The 27,373-nt window shown below is 45.2% G+C and overlaps 1 protein-coding gene across 4 annotated transcripts in view; it reads right to left on the reverse strand.

The window, feature by feature from the left end:
• Positions 1-1,133: 1,133 nt before the first annotated feature.
• LOC112251019 (tyrosine-protein kinase ABL2) overlaps positions 1,134-27,373 on the reverse strand; it is a 41,835-nt gene continuing 15,595 nt past the window's right edge. For 2 of the 4 annotated variants that reach the window (XM_024421633.2, XM_024421631.2), the window contains 9 exons: positions 14,159-14,323; positions 12,477-12,772; positions 12,038-12,310; positions 11,654-11,738; positions 11,176-11,538; positions 10,926-11,078; positions 10,698-10,787; positions 9,445-9,636; positions 1,134-5,090 (listed from right to left, as the gene is read on the reverse strand). In XM_024421633.2, coding sequence (XP_024277401.1) covers positions 3,316-5,090; positions 9,445-9,636; positions 10,698-10,787; positions 10,926-11,078; positions 11,176-11,538; positions 11,654-11,738; positions 12,038-12,310; positions 12,477-12,772; positions 14,159-14,323 — 3,392 coding nt within the window. In that variant the 3' untranslated portion in view covers positions 1,134-3,315. Of the gene's footprint in view, positions 5,091-9,444; positions 9,637-9,825; positions 9,920-10,697; positions 10,788-10,925; positions 11,079-11,175; positions 11,539-11,653; positions 11,739-12,037; positions 12,311-12,476; positions 12,773-14,158; positions 14,324-14,705; positions 15,855-27,373 lie in introns of those variants that run through there. The other 2 variants (XM_024421635.2, XM_024421634.2) reach the window with 2 other exon arrangements.

A 27,373-nucleotide genomic window follows, 5' to 3' on the forward strand; every position in this document is an offset into this window, starting at 1 on the left:
GTCCTACTTATAATCAGTACAGTTGTAACAACTTAATTACAACATTTCTGTTCTATCAAATAAGCAATTCCATTTTTTGTTAACTAAATTCAACACTCATTGACCTCCATACAAAAACTCTCTCAAACTGATGAAATGTGTCACATGCTCAGTGATGAGTCGAGCTAACCTATAAAGTATGTTTCAGTTGCGCCGCATGGTGGCGCTGTTGGACAGGAAAAACATTAATGCAAGGTCATAGCGGCTTTATTAATGATGAAATTATGAAAAATATGAAAAACATTCCATCCATGAGACCATTTGAGGGCGATTGGGTTACTTGATTTTAAAGTAGTCAACATCATTAAAAAAATTGTCCAAAATACATAAAGCATATTGCATGATCAGTTTTTGATTTTGAGTTCTGATGTTTGGCAACCCTGGTAACAGTACATTAGTAGCTCATCCTAGGGCAATTTTTCCTGGTGGTGGCAAAGTGGTGCCACAGCTGAACCCTGGAATTGCTGCTTGTAGCAATATTTTAATTGTCATTCTATCATTTATGAAAATTCAGTAATTAAATAATTCATTTAGAATCCAGAAATATTACAATCAACTCTGTGTATACTCAAATTGAAATAAGGGAGGGAGCACCGCTCCCCCCTCACTACAGCAGCACCACATCCCTGGTGACCACCACCCAGGTAGCTTCTTATAGGCCTATATCATAGAGCAGGGGTAGGCATTTTATTATCCCGAGGCCGAGGGCCACATCCCAATGTCAAATTCAGCGGAGGGTTGCACAGATTTTTTTCAGAACAATTTATTCTTCAAAAGGAAATTTTAGATCGTAGTTCCAGGCGCAGATGCGATCCTGTGCTCAGGATGTGCCCTAAACTGAGAAGGATTTGAATCACATGCCAGAAAATGATCCAACCCCTAACTGCCCCTGGGCTATCATTATATTCCTCCCACCAATTGTATTATATTTACAGTAAAGTCATTTCAATACTGACCTGAAGAGTAGTAAATGCATTGGTCATTATCAGGCTCTGATCCAACAGGTCAATGACATGTATGCTATTAATCAAAAGAATACTCGCTCTCTGGATAAATCTTGAACATTTTGACAAATCAAAAATATAAAAAGGACCTTAGAATTGTTCCAACATTTTATTTATATCAAGTTTAACACTGATGGGGAGAAATTCACAGTAATATACTATTAAATGTGAGTTTTAAATTAAAAAACAAAATGTTTACTCCCAGTAATAGAAATGCACGTTGTAGTGATATTTATACTTGGCCACAACATCATTGCAAAATCTGTCATCTGAAAACAAAAGCACAAGATATTTACAATTACACATCGCTGTATATCCGTTTCTTGACTGAGTAGTGCACTATACATAAAATATCTTTCACAAAAGGCACCAAGAACCATAGGAAAAACATTGCTGTATCCAGTGTCAAAAGAAAAATATATAATAATAATAATAATAGGTGAACCTCCCAGTGAAAATAAACTATTTCATGCTATTAGTCAAGAGGACCTTTGAATGACCTGAGGCACACTGAAGCTCATCTGCTGGATTCGATAGGTAGTGTACCACAATGGAATGAAATGTGAAAATATATTGGGCACTACTAGAGTTTATACTAAGATGAAATGCAATATACCAATCAATGTCTACTATATCATCGGCTTTATCCAGTGTACACTCAGGGTTCCGACAAACAGGGCCGAGACGTCTGTGCCTGACGCAGGGAAGAGCGAAGGGATGGATAAATTAAGTAGGTTTTATGGGACATATTTTTGAGTGCAGACCCATTACATCTTTTGCCTGAATTTGTGGGTTTTACATACCAGTCAAGCTTCTGGGAGAGCGCGATGATCCCCTTTTGATACACTTAGGGTTCCAACATCTCAAGTGGGGATTCAGGGAATTTTCAAACAGTTGAGGAGCACTGTTATAAGCAAGCTTTTTTTGTTTTTGATTGCTTGATTCATTAGCCAAATTATTATTGAGAAATGATTGCAGACACAGGTGAAACTTGTTATTTGTGCACAATAGAACAAAAAGGATGAAATTACATCCAGCAACCTGATATGGAAATGTTTGTGTAGAGATGACACCTACTAAGGGATATCAAAACAGAAAACGTGCTTTAAGAATCCATTTTGTAAATTGACCATAAGCATTGACTGATGTTGGTATTGAAATGATGACCAGGCATCTTTTCAAAAAAGGAAGATAACAATACATAATACATTCATTTTGCAGATGTTCAGATGGGGTTGTGGAGGGAGGGGTGGGCCTCAGTCCTGTGATAAACTTCCTACTACGGTTTCTTTTTAGAGTCAAACACTTATCCAAGCAAATGTGACCTCACTTTTTCCTGGATATGAAATTAAGCAAATATTTACATAACATTTTTAAAATAGGTCTGTGCTTTTAATAAAAAAACAATAATTTAAAATTCAAGTTCATACATAAAGCCATTCCAAAGTTAAAACCAAATAATGTACAAATAAATCACTGACATACTGTAGTTTGTGATGAGATCAGTATTTTGTCAAGGAGTAGTTGTATTTGCAGATTTTCAAACATTTAAGAAACTATAGGCACTGAGGGAAAGGGCCACAGGGAATTCAGCACTGTCCAAGGACACTTAGAAACTGTCCCAAACCACCTGCTCATGTACTACCCTGCACTCTCTTCGCTCTTCTCATAGGCTCCAAACATATAGCTAGGTCATGTGCAAGGGAATTTGGACATCAATATTGAAATGCTTACATTTTCTATTCAAATGTTGTGACATTGAAATAATCAAACCAAATGGCAGAGAAAGTAGACCTGATTATGTGGAACACTCATCGATGTCCCAGGTGACAATAGTTTTGAACAGTGACATCCTGTCACAGGGACTCTTTTCATTGTTGCCAGGAGAATGAATGCATTATTCTCCACTTTGTTTCTTGGTTGAGTTACTAAATGACAGATACTCAAACTGACTTTGTTCTTTATCAACTCTGGGACTGAAAACGTTGCTGATATACTCCACGTCCAGTTAAAAGAAAGGCCTTAAAACCTGGTGGAAAAGTTACAATTTGGGGCAAAACAATTATTTTCTAGTTTGGTATCAACAAAGTTTATGTCAAAGAATAGAACATTGTTTTCCACTGGCATTTTTGAGAAAGAGTCAACTGTAAACAATAAGAGAAACAATTTGTAGTGATTTTCTGAGGTACTTCTGAGATTGTTCTCTGTCCCCAAAATGTTAATAGAACCAACAAAGGGAATACAAAAGGAAATGTTTGAAAGGGTCCGGAGGCTACCTCTGAACCACATCACTAATTTCCTTGATGCAGGTGTGCAAGTTGTCCAGTGCAGGGCTAGCCCCCGGGCCACTGAATGCTCCTCCGCTTCCAGAGGAGGACGATGCCCGCAGCTCCTGCAAACTGAGCTCTAATTTGCCCACGGCCTCCCGGAAGGCGAACTTGTTCCGCATCTGTGGGATGCAGTCCACGTAGCCTGAGCAGTAGTCTAGCAGCTGGTGGGCAGCGTCTAGGACCTGGCTGCTGGAGGAGGGCTCAGGGCTGCTGTGGAGGGCACCTCTCAGGCACTCAGCATACTCCAGCAGAGCCTCCTTACTGATAGTCTCTGGTTGAACCCTCTCTGCCTGCTGCCGAGTCCGACGCAGAAGCTTAGAGCCACCAGAGGGGACTGTGGATGAGCCAGTGCTGGTGGCACCATTAGCCATCTTAGTAGGGGTAGTGTTGTTGGCAGAGGAAGAAGAGGCTGAAGGAGGTGGAGGCACTTGTGGTGGCGGCACTGACGGTCTCCCTGTTCCAACTTCCCTTACTCGTCCCGGCCGTTTCACCCCATCACCATTGACCTCCACAGCCACCCCGGCCTGCTCCTCTCCATCCCCGCTGTAGGAGTGTCCAAGGAGGCGCAGAGTGGGAGGGGGAGGTGGGGCACATTTAGGCTTGACCAGCCGTGGTCGGTCCCGGTCCGCTTGATGCTCTGATAGTAGTTTGAAGCGGTTCCCCTGAGAGTCCATCCCCACCAGGTGCACATCGGCCGAGCCATGCTTGAGTGTGGGCGAGATCAGCACTGGAACCTTGTGGTTGTGTGGAGCCGCTGACAGGCCTGATCCCACTGTTTTGGAGGGGGACGACCATCCCTGACGGTCCTGTCCTCCTGCCGCCTGAACCTCCCTACCCCGTAGGGTCCCCGAGGGACAATATGAATCTGCTTCACTCCCAACGCCAGGAGCTCTCACCACCCCAGAGCTTCCCCCCACCACTCGGGGAAGCAGCTTGGCTTTAGGCCGGTCCCTGATCTGAGCTGTGCCCTCATCCATGTTACGGAGAAGGGTCTCAGAGGTGTGTGCTGCCCCGTTCTCAGGCTGCGAGGTGGTGGAGGCAGTGCGCTCTAGAGGAGGCTTACTGCGGTTCCTGGGTAAAGTCAGAGCCATCCTCTCCAGGTCAGGCAGCCCTGCAGACATGGAGGAGGTGGAATTGGACCTGGGGAAGGGCTTGGTTCCCCGACCCCCCTCCTCGGTCCCAGTGGACTTGCCAGTCCGTAGCCCTAAGGTCTTTTTGATGAGGCGGGGGGTGAAGAAGCCTGCCAGGCCTGCCCAGCTGCTGCTACTACTGCCCACCTGTGAGGGCGGCGCCCCAGAGGTGTGGTTGGCAGAGGCCTTTTGTCCAAAAGTGGCTCCACAGCAGCGTGACTGGACGTGGTTCCCCTCTCCGTGGGATGGTGAAAAGCCCAGGCCATCTGCCTGGGGAAGGGGGGGAGGAGGGGCGCTAAAGCCAGTCGTGGGCTCATACTTCTTGTGAGGCTGGGTCTCCATCTCCCTGAATGAGCTGCTCCTCTTGGGTGGCGTAGGCAGGCTCTGCTGCAGCTGGGAAGAGGGAGAGTTGGAGGAAGACTTCTTCTTCATGAAGGAACTAAAGAAGCCAGCCTTGCGGTCCCGTGTGAACGTGGTCTCCTTGGAGTCCTCCAAGAGACTGCTGGGGGATTTGTCCCTCTGTTTCCGAGGCAGAGCAGGAGAGCTGCCTGACCGGCCATCCCCTGCCAGCAGAGTGGCTGCCAGACCTGCAGAGAACAGAGGACAGGGAGTTAAACAGGTACCAGACCTGCAGAGAACAGAGGACAGGGAGAAACAGGTACCAGACCTACAGAGAACAGAGGACAGGGAGAAACAGGTAATAGACCTGCAGAGAACAGAGGACAGGGAGTTAACCTCTTGGTGTTAGGGGGCAGTATTTTCATTGTGGTGACCGCAATTTCCGGGGGATTTCTCAACCAAACGTGAAGAACAAACAGAGCTATTTCGCCTACAAAAATAATCTTTTGGGAAAAAATGAACTTACGCTGTCTACCTGGGAGTCTCGTGAGTGAAAACATCCGAAGTTCATCAAAGGTAAACAATTTAATTTGATTGCTTTTCTGATTTCCGTGACAAGTTTGCCTGCTGCTAGCAAGACATAATGCTATGCTAGGCTATGATAAACTTATACAAATGCTTGTCTAGCGTTGGCTGTAAAGCATATTTTGAAAATCTGAGATGACAGGGTGATTAACAAAAGGCTAAGCTGTGTTCCAATATATTTCACTTGTGATTTTCATGAATAGGAATATTTTCTAGGAAGATTTATGTCCGTTGCGTTATGCTAATTAGTGTCAGATGATGATAACGGTCCCGTTTACGGGCTGGGCGTCACTACAGGTTAAACAGGTACCAGACCTACAGAGGACAGGGAGTTAAACAGGTACCAGACCTACAGAGAACAGGGAGTTAAACAGGTACCAGACCTACAGAGAACAGAGGACAGGGATTTAAACAGGTACCAGACCTACAGAGAACAGAGGACAGGGGGTTAAACAGGTACCAGGCCTACAGAGAACAGAGGACAGGGATTTAAACAGGTACCAGACCTACAGAGAACAGAGGACAGGGGGTTAAACAGGTACCAGGCCTACAGAGAACAGAGGACAGGGAGTTAAACAGGTACCAGACCTACAGAGAACAGAGGACAGGGAGTTAAACAGGTACCAGACCTACAGAGAACAGAGGACAGGGAGTTAAACAGGTACCAGACCTACAGAGAACAGGGAGTTAAACAGGTACCAGACCTACAGAGAACAGGGAGTTAAACAGGTACCAGACCTACAGAGAACAGGGAGTTAAACAGGTACCAGACCTACAGAGAACCGAGGACAGGGATTTAAACAGGTACCAGACCTACAGAGAACAGAGGACAGGGGGTTAAACATGTACCAGGCCTACAGAGAACAGAGGACAGGGATTTAAACAGGTACCAGACCTACAGAGAACAGAGGACAGGGGGTTAAACAGGTACCAGGCCTACAGAGAACAGAGGACAGGGAGTTAAACAGGTACCAGACCTACAGAGGACAGGGAGTTAAACAGGTACCAGACCTACAGAGAACAGAGGGCAGGGAGTTAAACAGGTACCAGACCTACAGAGAACAGAGGACAGGGAGTTAAACAGGTACCAGACCTACAGAGGACAGGGAGTTAAACAGGTACCAGACCTACAGAGAACAGAGAGTTAAACAGGTACCAGACCTACAGAGAACAGAGGACAGGGATTTAAACAGGTACCAGACCTACAGAGAACAGAGGACAGGGGGTTAAACAGGTACCAGGCCTACAGAGAACAGAGGACAGGGAGAAACAGGTACCAGACCTACAGAGAACAGAGGACAGGGAGAAACAGGTAATAGACCTGCAGAGAACAGAGGACAGGGAGTTAACCTCTTGGTGTTAGGGGGCAGTATTTTCATTGTGGTGACCGCAATTTCCGGGGGATTTCTCAACCAAACGTGAAGAACAAACAGAGCTATTTCGCCTACAAAAATAATCTTTTGGGAAAAAATGAACTTACGCTGTCTACCTGGGAGTCTCGTGAGTGAAAACATCCGAAGTTCATCAAAGGTAAACAATTTAATTTGATTGCTTTTCTGATTTCCGTGACAAGTTTGCCTGCTGCTAGCAAGACATAATGCTATGCTAGGCTATGATAAACTTATACAAATGCTTGTCTAGCGTTGGCTGTAAAGCATATTTTGAAAATCTGAGATGACAGGGTGATTAACAAAAGGCTAAGCTGTGTTCCAATATATTTCACTTGTGATTTTCATGAATAGGAATATTTTCTAGGAAGATTTATGTCCGTTGCGTTATGCTAATTAGTGTCAGATGATGATAACGGTCCCGTTTACGGGCTGGGCGTCACTACAGGTTAAACAGGTACCAGACCTACAGAGGACAGGGAGTTAAACAGGTACCAGACCTACAGAGGACAGGGAGTTAAACAGGTACCAGACCTACAGAGAACAGGGAGTTAAACAGGTACCAGACCTACAGAGAACAGAGGACAGGGATTTAAACAGGTACCAGACCTACAGAGAACAGAGGACAGGGGGTTAAACAGGTACCAGGCCTACAGAGAACAGAGGACAGGGATTTAAACAGGTACCAGACCTACAGAGAACAGAGGACAGGGGTTAAACAGGTACCAGGCCTACAGAGAACAGGGAGTTAAACAGGTACCAGACCTACAGAGAACAGGGAGTTAAACAGGTACCAGACCTACAGAGAACAGGGAGTTAAACAGGTACCAGACCTACAGAGAACAGGGAGTTAAACAGGTACCAGACCTACAGAGAACAGAGGACAGGGATTTAAACAGGTACCAGACCTACAGAGAACAGAGGACAGGGGTTAAACAGGTACCAGGCCTACAGAGAACAGAGGACAGGGATTTAAACAGGTACCAGACCTACAGAGAACAGAGGACAGGGGGTTAAACAGGTACCAGGCCTACAGAGAACAAGGAGTTAAACAGGTACCAGACCTACAGAGAACAAGGAGTTAAACAGGTACCAGGCCTACAGAGAACAGAGGACAGAGAGTTAAACAGGTACCAGACCTGCAGAGAACAGAGGACAGGGAGTTAAACAGGTACCAGACCTACAGAGGACAGGGAGTTAAACAGGTACCAGACCTACAGAGAACAGAGAGTTAAACAGGTACCAGACCTACAGAGAACAGAGGACAGGGATTTAAACAGGTACCAGACCTACAGAGAACAGAGGACAGGGGTTAAACAGGTACCAGGCCTACAGAGAACAGAGGACAGGGATTTAAACAGGTACCAGACCTACAGAGAACAGAGGACAGGGAGTTAAACAGGTACCAGACCTGCAGAGAACAGAGGACAGGGAGTTAAACAGGTACCAGACCTGCAGAGAACAGAGGACAGGGAGAAACAGGTACCAGACCTGCAGAGAACAGAGGACAGGGAGTTAAACAGGTACCAGGCCTACAGAGAACAAGGAGTTAAACAGGTACCAGGCCTACAGAGAACAGAGGACAGAGAGTTAAACAGGTACCAGACCTGCAGAGAACAGAGGACAGTGAGTTAAACAGGTACCAGACCTGCAGATAACAGAGGACAGGGAGTTAAACAGGTACCAGACCTGCAGAGAACAGAGGACAGGGAGAAACAGGTACCAGACCTGCAGAGAACAGAGGACAGGGAGTTAAACAGGTACCAGGCCTACAGAGAACAGAGGACAGAGAGTTAAACAGGTACCAGACCTGCAGAGAACAGAGGACAGGGAGTTAAACAGGTACCAGACCTGCAGAGAACAGAGGACAGGGAGTTAAACAGGTACCAGACCTACAGAGAACAGAGGACAGGGAGTTAAACAGGTACCAGACCTGCAGAGAACAGAGGACATAGCCCAAAACCATTGAATCTCACAGGCTGGCTGCCAATTTGCTTTGACTACAGCCATATCCTCCATCTCCAGAGCCATCCCTGTTTCAATAACTTTGTGGTGACAGCTTGTACTAGAGATGTATGTGTAATAGATGAGCGCCAGAGTGAGCAAGGCAACAGCCTGAGTCAGAGAAATGAGTGAGTAAATGAGAGATGAGAGTATAAGGGTTGACAGGAACATAAATCGCCTTTGGTTTTTACACAAGAAAACATGCAATAAAACATGAATGACAACATGGCAAAAACCATACAAAATATGATCTGCTTTTAATTGAGGTATTGGTACATACGTATGCAGTCATTCTTAGTGATCTTTAGAGTTGTGTGTGTTGTGTGGGGTGGATGCAACAGACAGAGACCGGAGGATTACAATTCAAATCCTCAATCGTCATGTTAATAAAAAAGATGACAGACATGAGCGCAGACGCATACAAACAGACCTATTTACCCAGCTCCCTGCAGCCCTTCAGGTAAGGGAGGAAGATAGAGAGAGGATTGAGAATGCCTTTAATCCAAACCCTTTCTCTGTTGTGATTGTGTAATGGCACCACCTGTGGTGACTACTGGGTGAGGTGTTCCTGTGACAGCAGCCCTTGTCCTCAGTCTACAGGCATGGTGGCGGGCAAGGCAGGTACCTGAGGGGCTGTGGGTGCTGGCTATGTGTGTCTCCTGCCTGCAATCCAGACCCCCCTCGATGTTCTCCTTGTTCTCCGTATGCTTCTTGAGCGTGCGCGACTTGGAGGGCAGCAGGGGCATGTCGTGGCTGAAGGAGTGTGGTGACGGGCCGTGGCCAGAGGAGGCCGTCTTACACAGCTCTTCTGCTACCTCTACAGAGAGAGAGAGGGAGCCACAGGAAAGGAATGCTTAATGAAGTGGACATTTACATTAGACCGTTATACACATTGAATCCCTTGCTAGAAATAGTAGTACTGCATTAACTGGAATAACTGAATAAATCAATGCTGAGTTTATAACGGTTCTCTGAAAACCCTTCGTTCTCCCTGTACTCCCCTCACCTCAGTTCAGCCTGCCCTTTCCTCATCCTCACTCAAATATCATCCTCCGTCTCTCCCTGAGGCACCAGGCATGCTGTACCACTCTGAAAAGGCCCTACAGGAGATGTTTACGCATCATTAATGGCCATTATCTCTCTTATGTCCACAAATGCATCCGCTTTAGTGCCAAAACTGACAGGCTTGAATAGTCAGGCAGCAGAAATACCTCCAAGAGAAGTGTATCTGACCGTGTTTCAGCCATGAGGGTAGTAATGTGACTGTGTCGTATCTGACCGTGTTTCAGCCATGAGGGTAGTAATGTGACTGTGTCGTATCTGACCGTGTTTCAGCCATGAGGGTAGTAATGTGACTGTGTCGTATCTGACCGTGTTTCAGCCATGAGGGTAGTAATGTGACTGTGTCGTATCTGACTGTGTTTCAGCCATGAGGGTAGTAATGTGACTGTGTCGTATCTGACCGTGTTTCAGCCATGAGGGTAGTAATGTGACTGTGTCGTATCTGACCGTGTTTCAGCCATGAGGGTAGTAATGTGACTGTGTCGTATCTGACCGTGTTTCAGCCATGAGGGTAGTAATGTGACTGTGTCGTATCTGACCGTGTTTCAGCCATGAGGGTAGTAATGTGACTGTGTCGTATCTGACCGTATTTCAGCCATGAGGGTAGTAATGTGACTGTGTCGTATCTGACCGTGTTTCAGCCATGAGGGTAGTAATGTGACTGTGTCGTATCTGACCGTGTTTCAGCCATGAGGGTAGTAATGTGACTGTGTCGTATCTGGCCGTGTTTCAGCCATGAGGGTAGTAATGTGACTGTGTCGTATCTGACCGTGTTTCAGCCATGAGGGTAGTAATGTGACTGTGTCGTACAAGTACCTTCAGAGATGCTGGAATCGTGGAACATTGTCTCAAAAGCCTGGTGGGTCTCGGCAAACGAGGGTCGGTCCAACGGGCTCCATTGCCAGCCTGATATCACACCAAAAAAGTTAATGTTATTTCTTACTCCATTGACAATTTAGGTTATAGACCTTCTATGCAGGACATACGTGAATGGATGATAGTGCGAGGGACTGTGTGTGTGTACTCAGTGCAGTGCTCACTCACAGGCTCTCATCAGCTCATGGACCTTGGGAGGACAGCCCTCTGGCTGTTCCATGCGGTAGCCCTTCTCCAGCAGGTCATATACCTGAGACAGGTCGATCCCTGGGTACGGAGACATACCGTACGTCGCTATCTCCCACAGCAGCACACCGAAAGCTGAGGGACGAGAGTCCGTCAGAGGATGAGAAACACGCTCACACGAATGTTGACTGATTTAGTACACGCGATGACTGAAAATCTGGCTCTGACTCACCCCACACATCAGACTTGATAGAAAAGGTGTTGAAGGCCAGGCTCTCGGGGGCGGTCCACTTGATGGGGAACTTGGCTCCGGCGTGGGCCGTGTACGTGTCCCCCGTCATCAGCCTGCTCAGCCCAAAGTCAGCCACCTTCACCACGCTGTTCTCCCCCACCAGACAGTTCCTGGCCGCCAGGTCCCGGTGGATGAAGTTCTTCTTCTCCAGGTATTCCATGGCAGAGGAGATCTGCGTGGCCATGTAGAGCAGCACCACTGCGTTCACCTCCTCCCGGTCACACTCCCTCAGGTAGTCTAACAGGTTGCCATGGGGCATGTACTCTGTCACGATGTAGAAGGGAGGCTCCAATGTACACACACCTGGACAGAGGCAAGCCAACAGAGGTCAGAGGTAACTACACTTTGAGTCTAGAAACAGCCGGTAGAAAACCCATGTGCTGTTAGTAAGTGGAGCTGTACTGTGAGCAGCACTGACCTAGCAGCTGCACCAGGTTGGGATGTTTCACCTCCTTCATGACTGCTGCCTCCTTCAGGAACTCCTCCACCTCCATAGTGTCCTCCTGGAAGACAAACAAGCAGAAAGGTCAATATTCACTGGGTTCATTCAATATCTTAGTATCAGGATACCAAGGTGAGCAGAACAAGTTCAACTGTGAATAAACATATCTCCAACAGTAGTCGTTGCCCCCATTAAGTTGCATGTTGATGTAATACCATATTTCACCAGCAGATGGTAACCATCAACCACTAAAAACCACATCCCATTCATATTACATAATCCCATAGAGGATTTCACAAAATAGACACACAAAAGATGGAGATTTTACATGCGTCCACCAATCTTTATAGAGAGACCAACCTTGAGTGTTTTGACTGCAACGGTGAGGTTGTATTTCTTCCAGACTCCCACGTACACCTCTCCGTACTGCCCCCCTCCCAGCTTGTGCTTCATGGTGATGTCGGTGCGCTCCATCTCCCACTTGTCGTGGATGGGCGACACACCGTAGACGGTGGGCTTGTTGCACTTGGGTGCCGGGTAGTGGAGCGTGGTGACCAGGCCATCGGCCACGGTGGAGTGGTGGTGGACCAGTTCGGCCAGGGTGCTGAAGCGGCTCTCTGCTGTGACGTAAACCTTGGGACAGACAGACAGGGACACACAGGGGTCAGCACCGTGAGGAGAAACAAGAGATGGCCAACAGAGACAGAGCATGAACATTAGCAGGGGCAGAGTAGTTTCACAACAAAAGTGAAGAAAAGGATGAGAGACAGCCCATCTGTAGGTCCCAGACACTAGCTACCTTGCCATCTGAGGCGGTGTTGATGCGGTAGTGGTAGACACGCCCCTCGTAGCGCAGGGAGATGGACAGCTGTCCTGGGCTGCTCTCGCTCTCCCGGACCAGGAAGCTGCCGTTGATGAGGCTGCTTAGCAGGTATTCTGCAGCGCTGCGTGAAACGGGCCCGTGGTACCAGCTGTGCTTCTCCAAGCTGTTGACAGGCGTGATGTAGTTGCTTGGCACCCAGCCCTGGCCATTCTTGGAGCGCACCTCGCTCCACTCCCCATTCTGGTTGTAGCCGAGCACCCTCAGCTTCTCACCTGGGCAGAGAGGGACAGGGAGACAGAGTCAGGTAAAAGGACATCATCTTCAAACATTTAGAGACACTTTAGGACATTAGCATCCCTTGAAGTTTTTGGTTCCTTCATAAGGTTTAAATGGCCCCCGTTGATGCTTCATTTAATACAGTCCCAAAAAGTAGGTCTGGGCTACGCATGTAGTGACTTTGACTGCTGCTTTGTTTGCGTCCTATGAGGTCAACGGTGGAGACGGGAGGGAGTGCCTCTTAAATAGAGACAGAGAATGCAGTACTATAGAGGAGCTGTGTGTCTGTGTAGCTGAAACACGCCCTGGCTGTCCAGCAGCTCCCTGCAGCCCTTCAAAGCTGCTCCCTGTGAGAGGATAATGACAGTGAGCTGTTATGGCAGCGACAAGACACGGCCTGGAGAGGGGACAGGGAGCGCCGCCAAGCTTTCTGCAACTTAACCTCTCTTCTCTCTCGCACTCTCCCTGTACATCATGGCCTGAGCTGAACATGCTGCAGACTCAATACCCTCTGGTGCCACAGAGGATATAGCTACAGGCTTTATTGACACTGGACAGCCGGGGAGGCAGAAAAACATTGGGCTGGCCTAACCAGTCACACTAGACAGTTTCCTCTGCGACACACCGTGGGGAGCCAGAGAGCTCCGGGTGGAAACACAATGTCAGGCGGCCTGCGGTGGACATTACTGGTCTGAGGCATGGCATTGATCTGAGACATGGCATTGATCTGAGACAGCGATTAAGGGCGGCAGGGCCACCAAGTCACTCTCTGATCACCCAGCAGGTGGATAAACCCTCCTGGGTTTATGCACCTGTTATTATTACAGTTGAAAGGATTCCACATTAAAAGTGCATTAGAGCCTAACAAGAGTGTGGGAGGGCAAGCCTGCCTGCCTCTTCCTTGGGCATGCAGTGACTCACAGTCTAAACATTAGCTCCATCTCAGGCAGCAGCAATGGGGCGACTGGTGAAGGCAGGCATCGGCTAAAGATATTTCTCCATCTTTAGCTAATGCTTTTATATCTGTTAATTAAAAAGTCTGACTCTCCAAAATATTATGATTTTAAGCGCATTACCCAGGAGACAGCTCTTTGATCAGCAAACTGCTGCTGGGGAAAACAGGGACACGGATTAAATAAAAAGGGAAAGTAGAACAAGGATTGGAATAAACAAACATAGTTCACTGGAGGGTACCATGGTACCGTATTTTGGAGGAAATCTCCTGAAGAACTGACCTCCCCTGCAGAAGGTAGGGGCCCCATACCTCGAAGCAAATCATCTTTAGATAAGGAGTGGTTTGCGATGATGCAGGGTGAGGAAATTAAACCAGGTTATCTATTGGGACGGCAGCTATTGATAAAAATCTCTTTCAGAACACATACCTTTCGTAATGCTCAGCGTGTTGTCGCCACTGGCAACAAAGTCATAAAGTGCAACAAAGAGGTTAGGGTCGCTTTCGGCAGCACCCAGCAAGTTCTCCTTGGAGCTCCAGCGCACCGCTTCCGTCAACGCTGCCGAGTCCAGGCCGAAGGGTCGGTGGAGGGCCTCTGGAGGGAGGGAAAGGGAGCGATAGAGAAAGAAAGTGGTTGGTGAATGGTTCAGTGAAAGTCAAGCGGCCTAAAAATATCTGTTGAAATCTCACGTTCAAAATACATAAACCACATGAGTGCCCCAGGTATGCCTAACAAAACACGTACCTACCTTTTAGGGACCCCAAACATGCATCCCTTTCCAATGGCCCACCTAAATCCCACCTTAAATTCTTTATTTCACCCAAAAATCAGTTTCTGTTCCTTTAACAATCTGCACTAATCAACTGTGAAATAGGCTACCATTTACCAGTGCTAGCTTAATATCAATAGCTGTCCAATTAATAGGCAGCTGGTGTCTACCAACATAAACAGAAAGAGCTAAGTTGGGCCCGTCCACATCCGTTACCCCAGTGTAGGGCCGGCATGTCAGCCTAACCCACTCTTCCTCAAAACTGCTGCTGGGTTGAAGGGTCCTCAAATACATACTCTGCATGTCCACGCTCAACATTGACTCGTTTCACTTTCCAAACACACTAATCTGAGATCTGAGGACTAGGTCCTACAGGAAGTCACTACTTTCTTCTTCCCTGCCTGTATGTAAAGAGTGTAGTAGCTGTGGGGAGGGGCTCTGTCGGCGTCTGTGGGTCACCACGCCCACACAACATGCCTGAGCCTCAATAACTCCTTAACAGCTGCCAACAAACTCTAAAGCATGTCTGGGCAGCTGCTGAGTGGGACTTACCTACTGTTAGGGAGAGAGGGAGACGAGTGAATTAAAGACAGGTAGAGGGGAGAGGATGAAAGAGGCATTGAAAAGAAAGTCGAGAGTTGGCATAAAATGTATGTAAAAAGCAAAACAATGATTGCAAAGTTAAACTATACAACTGTATGCACAAAGACTACTTTCACTCCGTTACCATGGAATTACCCCGATACAACTAAGGAATGACTGGCTACACCAAAGTTTAAGTGATACATCTACAGTACAGTAAGTGACTGGCACCATCAGTGTCAGTCTGTGGTGGTCAGTAGCTAATGTTACAGTAAATATAATTTCTGAAAGGCATCATCCCTTCCTAATTACACTTCCTGGGTCGTTCCAACTCAAAAAGCACAAGGAAGAGGATTTTGACATCCAGATTGTTCTGGAATAGTTTCTGTAGTCAGTAACAGATACAATTAACATTCATAAAACATTTTGTGAAAATATAATTTGATCTGAGAAATTAAGCTAATTGATGGCACCCAAATTGGCCATATTAATATCTAGGATTCAGATAATATTCAATAAATATAATACCAAACATCTTCCTAGCTATTTCTTCCGTGGGTGTCTTTTGGCCATTATTTGGGGCGATAAGACTCGATAAGACGCGATAAGAAGGTTTACTTTGACATTTTAAACAAAAAACAATATTTGCAAAGTTAAACCATACAACTCTGTGCACAAGGACTACTTAACAATTTCCATTGAAAACGTTACATAAACATTTACTTGAAGAACAGTGCAGATGCAAAGTTTGGTAACAGAATGACGGCACAAACGGCAAACCGTCATTCTGTTACCAAACTTCGCATCTGCTGCACTGTTCATTGCCATCATTGGTTTTTGTTTGACATACATTTTAAAAGTCTCAGTGTCACTCTGTTACAGTGGAATTGCCCAAAAACAATAGCATCTGAGAAGTTAAAGGGATAGTTCACAGCAGTTTATGGACAAGGTACGACAGCAATCCATGCTTTGGTCTGGTTTCTCTGGCACGGTTTCCACATGTTAAAGTTTTAGCATTTGTGGCACAAATCCCATTTAAGTCATTGGACAAATATTAGCATTTTCACACATCATGTCCAAAAGTATCTAAAATGTATTGTGAAGGTCAACAAAGTCACTGATAGATGATTTGAACATGATGCGCAAAAAAATGTTATTATTGGTCCCATGGCTTGAATGGGATTTGTTCCAAATGCTAAAATGTTAAACTAAACCAGAAAATGGATCGCGGTCATCCTTTGGCGATAGACTGCATACAGGGTAAGGAAACCAATATGGCATTTTGGTGAACTTGCCCTTTAAGATATACACTGTGTAAGACTGAGTTGAATTAAAGCTTAACCTCAACTATGAAGTCCTGCATATTTTTATTTATTTATTTGTATTTCACCTTTATTTAACCAGGTAGGCTAGTTGAGAACAAGTTCTCATTTACAACGGCGACCTGGCCAAGATAAAGCATAGCAGTGTGAACAGACAACAGAGTTACACATGGAGTAGACAATTAACAAGTCAATAACACAGTAGAAAAAAAGGAGAGTCTATATACATTGTGTGCAAAAGGCATGAGGAGGTAGGCAAATAAAAAGTTGATCAAATGACCCAGATCTCCAAATCCAGCCTAATGAGTGTCACACGTGAAATAAGAGAGTAAAACAGGAAACACACAGAACTACGCCTTGTGCCATTCTAAAACACGCAGAACTACTAAAGTACACATTGCTCCATTCTAAACACGCAGAACTACTAAAGTACACATTGCTCCATTCTAAACACGCAGAACTACTAAAGTACACATTGCTCCATTCTAAACACGCAGAACTACTAAAGTACACATTGCTCCATTCTAAACACGCAGAACTACTAAAGTACACATTGCTCCATTCTAAACACGCAGAACTACTAAAGTACACATTGCTCCATTCTAAACACGCAGAACTACTAAAGTACACATTGCTCCATTCTAAACACGCAGAACTACTAAAGTACACATTGCTCCATTCTAAACACGCAGAACTACTTAAGTACACATTTCTCCATTCAGCAAGCAAACTACACAGTACACTACATGGCAGCAGTATAGTTAATCCGTCAGGACATCTCCTAAGGACATTAAACTGGCCTAGTGGTCAGGTGTGACTCTGCCCTGTCTAGAGCTGATGCTCTCCCACCTTTGTTCCCCACCAGCATATGATGCAGGTCTGTCGCTGTCAACTGGCTCAGCCACAGCTCCCAGTACATCTTCCACTTATTCCCAGTCAGCCAGGGCAATCCCAGTACAGATGCCTGACCCAGTCAGCAAGGACAATCCCAGCCAGGACAATCCTAGTACAGACGTCTGACGAGTTCCCTCTCTCTTAAAACCTCCAGAGGGACTGGGTGGGAGGGAGGGAGAGGGAGAGAGGGGCTCGCTGTGTGTGAGACATAGGAAATCTGAGCTCACTGGGGGAGGTGAGTTGTGGTGGAGGTCTCTTGAGGAACAGAGCAGAGCGAGGGGTAGGGACAGTCTTGAGGTCAACAGCAGATGGCTGTTGCTGAGATGCCACTTGCTGAGACACACTCATAGCCTCCAGGGGGAGGCGGGGGGGGGGGCAAGAGGCACTACAACTGCTACAGGCCCTGAATTTCCTAATGTCAGAAGAACACTGCTCAAGCATATCACACTATTACAAATATTTTTATTCAGTCAGCCTCAAGCCTATTTTTAACTGAGAGCTGGAGAATTTCAACTCAAAGACTCAGACTCAAAACGGCTAAATGTATTAATTCAATCAGTCCATTTTTTTAATCAATTAAGATTGATCTTTGAATAAGAGTTTGGTCAATCAATGATGAAAGAAATATAGCTGATCCCTGAAATATTAACAACTAAGCAACAACCACCGTTTGGCAAAACCATGTAAAAGGTTCCATAGCTGGCAGCCCGCGGACCAAAATTTGCCCCCCCAAGTTGTGAGCAATAAAAGTAATAATTATACAGTACCAGTCAAAGGTTGGGACACACCTAGTCATTCAAAGGTTTTTCTTAATTTGTATTATTTTCTACATTGTAGAACAATAGTGAAGACATTAAAACTATGAAATAACATATGGAATCATGTAGTAACCAAACAAAGTGTTAAACAAATTAAAATATATGTTATTTTTGAGATTCTTCAAAGTAGCCACCCTTTACCTTGATGACAGCTTTGCACACACTTGGCATTCTCTCAACCAGCTTCACCTGAAATGTTTTTCCAATAGTCTTGAAGGAGTTTCCACATATGCTGAGCATTTGTTGGCTGCTTTTCCTTCACTCTGCGATCGATCTCCAACCATCTCAATTAGGTTGAGGTTCGGTGATTGTGGAGACCAGGTAATCTGATGCAGCACTACACAACTCTCCTTTTTTGTCAAATAGCACTTACACAGCCTGGAGGTGTGTTGGGTCATTGTCCTGTTGAAAAAATTAAATAAAAATGATAGACCCACTAAGCGCAAATCAGATGTGATGGTGTATCGCTGCAGAATGCTGTGGTAGCTATGCTGGTTAAGTGTGCCTTGAATTCTAAATAAATCACTGACAGTGTCACCAGCAAAGCACCATCACACCACCTCCTCTATGCTTCACGGTAGGAACCGCACATGCAGAGATCCGCTCACCAACTCTGCATCTCACAAAGACCAAAAGGACAGATTTCCACCGGTCTAATGTTCATGTTTCTTGGACTAGAAAGACTTCTGATTGGTGTCGTTTAGTACTGGTTTCTTTGTAGAAATTCAACCATGATGCCCTGATTCACGCAGTCTCCTCTGAACAGTTCGTGTTCAGAAGTGTCTGTTACTTGAACTCTGTGAATCATTTATTTGGGCTGCAATTTCTGAGGCTGGTAAATAATGAACTTATCCTCTGCAGCAGAGTTAACATGTGGTTTTCCTTTCCTGTGGCGGTCCTCATAAGAGCCAGTTTCATCATTGCGCTTGATGGTTTTTGCAACTACACTTGAATAAATGTTCAAAGTTCTTAATTTTACACATTGACTGACCATGTCTTAAAGTAATGATGGACTGTTGTTTCTCTTTGCTTATTTGAGCTGTTCTTGCCATAATATGGACTTGGTCTTTTACCAAACAGGGCTATTTTTTGTATACCACCCTACCTTGTCACAACACAACTGATTGGCTCAAATGCATTAAGAAGGAAAGAAATTCCACAAATTAATTTAACAAGGCACACCTGTAAATTGAAATGCATTCCAGGTGACTACCTCATGAAGCTGGTTGAGAGAATGCAAAGAGTGTGCAAAGCTGTCATCAAGGCAAAGGGTGGCTACTTTGAAGAATCTCAAATATATTTGGATTTGTTTAAGCCTTTTTGGTCACAACATGATTCCATAGTTTTGACGTCTTCACTATTATCCTACAATATAGAAAACGGTAAAAATAAAGAAAAACCCTGGAATGAGTAGGTGTATCCAACCTTTTGACTGGTACTGTATATATTTTGGACATAAGACAGTAAAAATACCAACTCTGTTCCAAGTATTCCACGCATAATAGAGAGATACATGTCATCACATACAAATGTAAGCATGGTTTGAAATGGTTGTGTTTTAGTCAAATATTTTACAAATGATTTGTAATTATGTTCCGGCCCCTTGACCATCCTCAAAAAATTCCGCCCGCAGCTGAATCTGGTTGACTATTCCTCAGTGAAGCTGTTTACAACTTGAGATTGACCCACACCAGTTGGTATGTCATGCATGAGGTACGTCGTGTGCCTGTCAGTGTGCCTGTATGGGTGCGTGTGCACATGTGTGTGTGCCTTTGTGCGGTTACAGAGGGCAGAGGACTGTGAGCAGGGACTTGACCAGTGTTTGGGTATGAGCAGCAGGCACAGTTCCAGCCCCAGACAGCTGAGACAGTGGTGCCCCTCCAGTTCTGCTTCAGCTCAATGGGCATATTGAGAGACCGACCCCCCTGGTCACCCTACCCCACCCTCTACCACTCTTGCAGCTGTTGGTAGGGTCTGTCCAGGCAAGTGGCAGCTGAACTAGCCACCTCTGCACCCTCCCAATCCCTGTGCAGGACCACATGTGAATCCTTTCACTGTGCCCTGTCAGAATACATAGCTTAACCCAACACATGACCAGGCCTCAGTCAGTGTAAAACAGTTAGCTAGTTATGAGTATTAGAAGGAGACACCACTGAAACCGTCTAAACCACAAGCAGTATTATGTACTACTGCCCGCTGGCCTGGGAATATCTTTAGCCACGGAGCAAAACAAAGCAACATCATGGCTATAAATACCACCTGAATAATCACAGCTTTCAGATAGAGAGCTGGAGGAAATGTTAACAATAAGCTGAGACAATGTCACGGATGAGAGGCACACAAGACAAATCCTGTCGCTGCCGGGCCAAACAGCCAGAGAATTAATGTGGGATGAACACAGACAGACAGGCCTTTGGTTAGAGGATCAGAACAGACAGACAAGCCTTTGGTTAGAGGAACAGTGGATCAGAACAGACAGACATGCTTTTGGTTAGAGGAACAGTGGATCAGAACAGACACAGGCCTTTAGCAGGAGGACCAGTGGGTCAGAACAGACAGACAGGCCTTTGGTTAGAGGAACAGTGGATCAGAACAGACAGACATGCTTTTAGCTGAACAGACATGGACTGCAGAGGACAGTGCCACTTCAACTCCACTCTGAAGAGGGCAGTTGTACAGACAGAGATCCCCATGCAGCAATCTAGTGTAGAGGCTGAGTGGCTGAGGAGAGGCAGAGTTGGCAGTAGCCATCTGTTGTTGTTAACGAGGACACATAAATGACCCATTCACATCAAATCACAACAGTGGGGAGTCGATCTCTGGGTGTTGGTTTGATTAGGAAAAGTGGATTGTCATCCTTAATTTATTACCTCCAGGCAAAGTGAGCATTAGTATCAACTTGACAAGTCTTCCATGCAACCTGATTTCAACACAGCAGGGGCTAATAATATTCTACCAGAGTTGAGTTACATTGTTCAACAGCACTGCTGGGGAAAGCATTTAGAACAATAAACACAACCCAAAAAAACAGACAATTCTAAATCACGAAACCTTCCTTAAAAACACAGATCACCCAACTATTGAATTAGGCCAACACATTTAGGAAACACTCACAATTACCATAATTGATTCCCAACTTTTCCTAATCAGGGGGATTCAAATGAACAGCTGAAGTTTGATCCAGACAGATTTGAGGGGCTTTAGAAGTGGTGATGGTTGTACAAACCATAATGGAAGAGGACAGTACCAGAGCCCTTTAGGTCTGGCCAGCGCCTTAGCTGTGCTAGTAATAAGCCTTACGGGCAGGACCCCCCCTACTCATCTACATCCTATTCCCATAAATGTCAGTGAGCAAATAATGAGACACCGGGGTGTTGGGAAACACCATGTACCATTCATCTATAGCCTGTGCTCCACTAGGCATACAGCAATTACAGACTGGACAGTGTAAATCAGTCACCCTAATAATGGGGCTCTAGCCCACTGCCTGCCCACCATGGCCCTTTAATTGGTTAATGTGGAGTAAGTGCGTCCCTCCAGGCTCACTCACAAAACAGTAAGTATTGGTCTATATAACTCTCTGCAGTGGACTAGAGGAAGGCCATCCACAATGCCTCACATTCTGCCTTTAATCTTCCTCTTCAGGATGCACATAGTGAGGCTGAAAAATATTCCATCCATGTTCATGTTGATGTTTGTGTGAGCAAAACCAAAATACAACACCACACTATTATTGTCTCAATTAACTCCTGCAAAATGCTAAGTTACAGTACACAGTATTGTTAGTTTGGAACAATGAAAAGTGATGAGTGGAAAATTAAGTCACTTGAAAGTCATGGCATTTGGCATGCCTCCATAGATGTGCCTGCTCCTTCTGTTTACTACAAACATTTAAAGAGAACCTCTATTTTGTAACATGTGTGCAGCTCATTGGTTCACTCAGTTTGTACTACCTGAAGTACTTGTTCTTCCTGGTCTGGCAGTAGTCTACCGTTGTGTTGTGCTGGGCTGGGCTCTGTGACACAGCAGAAGGGTGGAGGTATGATTGGCATCATCCACCATAAGGATACGATCCAGCAGATCCCAAGAGAGGCTCAGACAGGCAGACCGATAGGAGGGTCTTTCCCAATCGGATGGGGTGATATTGTAACTAACTAATCACCACTCAGCAGCATCACTCAGGAGAAGAGTCCCTGTTCCTGAGAATCTATTCTAGACAGTGTTTACTGGATCACTGTTTCTGAGAACCTGTCCCAGTCAGTGTTTCCCCCACCAGGGCCAAAGGCAGACCCTCCCAGTCACTCTCCCATTGACACAACAAAGACCTGGGTGGAATGCCAGAACAGAACACCATGAGTGATGCTCACTTTACATCCTCCTCTTCATCTCAGAGAACAAATGACAGGTTTGAAGCCAGAGATGCTCCTACCTTCTCCCTTATAGTACCGAGTCCCCACCTGCCTTTAACACAATAACATGCTTAGCCACAGGCTCTTTCAAGAGTAAACGTGTAAAGTACTCTAAGAGGTTGTGTGGTGGGGTATGAAAGCAGGAGAAACCTAAGAGCATTGATTAATATGAAACTACCAGATTCCTGTAAAGATGACTAACCCTGGCTAACCCAACCTAGCCAGGATCCAGGTGATGACACAGGTTCAAGCGGTGGGAAGTATTTAATAAGATGAGTCTGAGCTTTCTGGTTTTAGGGGGCTTTCACACCGAATTGGTTTTGAGAGGTTTTTCTGAACTTTGGTTTACCCACTTAGTTAAGTTAGTTTGGACTGGTGTGAACACTATTCGCACTCAGGAGAGCACTAAAAACGCACCGTGGTTCACCCAGAAAGGGTGGTCTCGGTCAGATTCAATTCGTACCATGGTGCGTTTTGCTGCAGGTGAGAACGCAGTCCGGACCAAACACAGGAAAAGAACCAGCAGCGCAGTATTATTGGTTGTTTGACAGATAACATTTAATTAAATGCAGTATCAATATGGGTAAATCCATTTGAATTCAATAACTACATACCCTTTGATTTAAAAGAAAACATTCCTTAAATGTTTGCCCATGGAAGAAGTGGTCAGAAAGTGACTTTTTGGAGCTGAATGCCAAAACATTCAGGAGATAAAAGTGCTCAAAGTTGACCCATTTGGCATACCCCAACATACCATGTCTTAATCACTGGAAAAGATAAATGGTGGAGTTGGATATCATTTTAAAGCTGACAAAACAGGGTTGTCAAGCTATTCGATAATACACACACACAATTGAAGTCAGAAGTTTACATACATTAGTTTGGTAAATCCGACCACAAGTCTATTCTCCCGATTCCTGCGTACAAGCAAAAATTAAAGCAGGAAGCACCAGTGACTCGGTCTATAAAAAAAAGTGGTCAGATGAAGCAGATGCTAAACTACAGGACTGTTTTGCTATCACAGACTGGAACATGTTACGGGATTCTTCCGATGGCATTGAGGAGTACACCACACCAGTCACTGGCTTTATCAATAAGTGCATCGAGGACGTCCGCCCCACAGTGACTGTACGTACATACCCCAACCAGAAGCCACGGATTACAGGCAACATTAGCACTGAGCTAAAGTGTAGAGCTGCCGCTTTCAAGGTGCGGGAATCTATGCCCTGCAACGAACCATCATTAAGGCAAAGCGTCAATACAGGGCTAAGATTGAATTGTACTACACCGGCTCCGACGCTCGTCTTATGTGGCAGGGCTTGCAAACTATTACAGACTAAAAGGGAAGCACAGCCGCGAGCTGTCCAGTGACACGAGCCTACCAGACGAGCTAAATCACTTCTATGCTCACTTCGAGGCAAGCAACACTGAGGCATGCATGAGAGCATCAGCTGTCCCGGATGACTGTGTGATCACGCTCTTCGTAGCCGACGTGAGTAAGACCTTTAAACAGGTCAACATACACAAGGCTGCGGGGCCAGACGGATTACCAGGACGTGTGCTCCGGGCATGTGCTGACCAACTGGCAGGTGTCTTCACTTACATTTTTAACATGTCCCTGTCAGTCTGTAATACCAACATGTTTCAAGCAGACCACCATAGTCCCTGTGCCCAAGAACACAAAGGCAAACTGCCTAAATGACTACAGACCCATAGCACTCACTTCCGTAGCCATGAAATGCCTTGAAAGTTTGGTTATGGCTCACATCAACACCATTATCCCAGAAACCCTAGACCCACTCCAATTTGCATATCACCCAAACAGATCCACAGATGATGCAATCTCTATTGCACTCCACATTGCCCTATCCCAACTGGACAAAAGGAACATTTATGTGAGAATGCTATTCATTGACTACAGCTCAGCGTTCAACACCATAGTACCCTCAAAGCTAAGCTAAGGATCCTGGGACTAAACACCTCCCTCTGAAACTGGATCCTGGAGGGTAGGTAGCAACACATCTAACACGCTGATTCTCAACACTGGAGCTCCCCAGGGGTGTGTGCTCAGTCCTCTGTTAACCCCCGACTGCATGGCCAGGCACGACTCCAACACCATCATTAAGTTTGTAGAAGACACAACAGTGGTAGGCCTGATCACCGACAACCACGAGACAGCCTATAGAGAGGAGGTCAGAGACCTGGCCGGGTGGTGCCAGAATAACAACATATCCCTCAACGTAACCAAAACAAAGGAGATGATTGTGGACTACAGGAAAAGGAGGACCGAGCATGACCCCATTCTCATCGACGGGGCTGTAGTGGAGCAGGTTGAGAGCTTCAAGTTCCTTGGTGTCCACATCAACAACAAACTAGAATGGTCCAAACATACCAAGACAGTCGTGAAGAGGGCACGACAATGCCTATTCCCCCTAAGGAAACTAAAAAGATTTTGCATGGGTCCTGAGATCCTCAAAAGGTTCTACAGCTGTAACATCGAGAGCATCCTGACCGGTTGCATCAATGCCTGGTACGGCAATTGCTCTGCCTCTGACTGAGTAGAGGTCGACGGATTATGATTTTTCAACGCAGATACCGATACCGATTATTGGAGGACCAAAAAAGTAGATACCGATTAAATCGGTAGATTTAAAACTTTAAAAAAAATGTATTTGTAATAATGACAATTACAACAATACTGAATGAGCACTTATTTTAACTTAATATAATACATCAATAAATTCAATTTAGCCTCAAGTAAATAATGAAACATGTTCAATTTGGTTTAAATAATGCAAAAACAAAGTGTTGGAGAAGAACGTAAAAGTGCAATATGTGCCATGAAAGAAAACATTTAAGTTCCTTGCTCAGAACATGAGAACGTATGAAAGCTGGTGGTTCCTTTTAACATGAGTCTTCAATATTCCCAGGTAAGAAGTTTTAGGTTGTAGTTATTATAGGAATTATAGGACTATTTCTCTCTATACCATTTGTATTTCATTAACCTTTGACTATTGGATGTTCTTATAGGCACTTTAGTATTGCCAGTGTAACAGTATAGCCTCCGTGCCTCTCCTAGCTCCTCCCTGGGCTCGAACCAGCAACACAACGACAACAGCCACCACATCAAAGCAGCGTTACCCATGCAGAGCAAGGGAAACAACCACCCCAAGGCTCAGAGTGAGTAGCGCGCGCTAACTATCCAGCCATACTCCACTTTGATGTTTTATTCCTCTATTATGGGGAGTCCCACCACGCTCTTTCTGGTATAAATAGCCAGAAAATGGGCTTCTTGTACAATGATCAGAGTCATATTTTACATGAAGTTTTCAGTGTCAGGGAGAAAGTAAATTCATAATAACACATTCAGGAATGTGTTGTTTGGTTGCATTTTCTGTATGACTTATCGGTCTCATCTCGGAAGTTGATAGGCTTGAAGTCATAAACAGCGCAATGCTTGACGCACAACGAAGAGCTGCTGGCAAAATGCACAAGAGTGCTGTTTGAATGAATGTTTTCGCGCCTGCTTCTGCCTACCACCGCTCAGTCAGATACTTGTATGCTCAGTCAGATTATATGCAACGCAGGACACGCTAGATAATATCTAGTAATATCAACCATGTGTAGTTAACTAGTGATTATGATTGATTGATTGTTTTTTATAAGATAAGTTTAATACTAGCTAGCAACTTACCTTGGCTTACTGCATTTGCGTAACAGGCAGTCTCCTTGTGGAGTGCAACGAGAGAGAGACAGGTCGTTATTGCGTTGGACTAGTTAACTGTAAGGTTGCAAGATTGGTTCCCCCGAGCTGACAAGGTGAAAATCTGTCGTTCTGCCCCTAAACGAGGCAGTTAACCCACCGTTTCTAGGCCATCATTGAAAATAAGAATGTGTTCTTAACTAGTTAAATAAAGATTAAATAAAAGTGTAAAAAAAAATAAAAAAAATATAAAAAAATATCGGCGCCCAAAAATACCGATTTCCGATTGGTATGAAAACTTGAAATCGGCCCTAATTAAATCGGCCATTCCGATTAAATCGGTCAACCTCTACTACAGAGGATAGTGCGAACGGCCCAGTACGTCACTGGGGCTAAGCTGCCTGCCATCCAGGACCTTGACACGCCTGAAGGCCCTAAAAATTGTCAAAGACCCCAGCCACCCCAGTCATAGACTGTTCTCTCTACTACCACATGGCAAGCGGTACCGGAGTGCCAAGTCTAGGACAAAAAGGTTTCTCAACAGTTTTTACCACCAAGCCATAAGACTCCTGAACAGGTAATCAAATGGCTACCCGGACTATTGTCATTGTGGGCACCCCCCCTATTTTTACGCTGCTGCTACTCTCTGTTTATCATTCCTGCATAGTCACTTTAACTATACATTCATGTACAGACTACCTCAATTGTGCCCGACCAACCAGTGCTCACACACATTGGCTAACCGGGCTATCTGGATTGAGTCCCGCCACCAACCCCTATTTTATGCTACTGCTACTCTCTGTTCATCATATATGCATAGTCACTTTAACCATATCGACATGTACATACTACCTCAAATCAGCCTAACCGGTGTCTGTATGTAGCCTCGCTACTTTTATACCCTCGCTACTGTATATAGCCTGTCTTTTTACTGTTGTTTTATTTCTTTACTTACCCATTGTTCACCTAACACCTTTTTTGCACTGTTGGTTAGAGCCTGTAAGTAAGCATTTCACTGTAAGGTCTACTACACCTGTTGTATTCGTCACACTTGACAAATAAATTTTGATTTGATTCATTAAAACTCATTTTTCATCCACTCCACAAATTTCTTGTTAACAAACTATAGTTTTGGCAAGTCGGTTAT

This window comes from Oncorhynchus tshawytscha, linkage group LG05 (genome assembly GCF_018296145.1).
Source record: "Oncorhynchus tshawytscha isolate Ot180627B linkage group LG05, Otsh_v2.0, whole genome shotgun sequence".
NCBI lineage: Eukaryota > Metazoa > Chordata > Actinopteri > Salmoniformes > Salmonidae > Oncorhynchus > Oncorhynchus tshawytscha.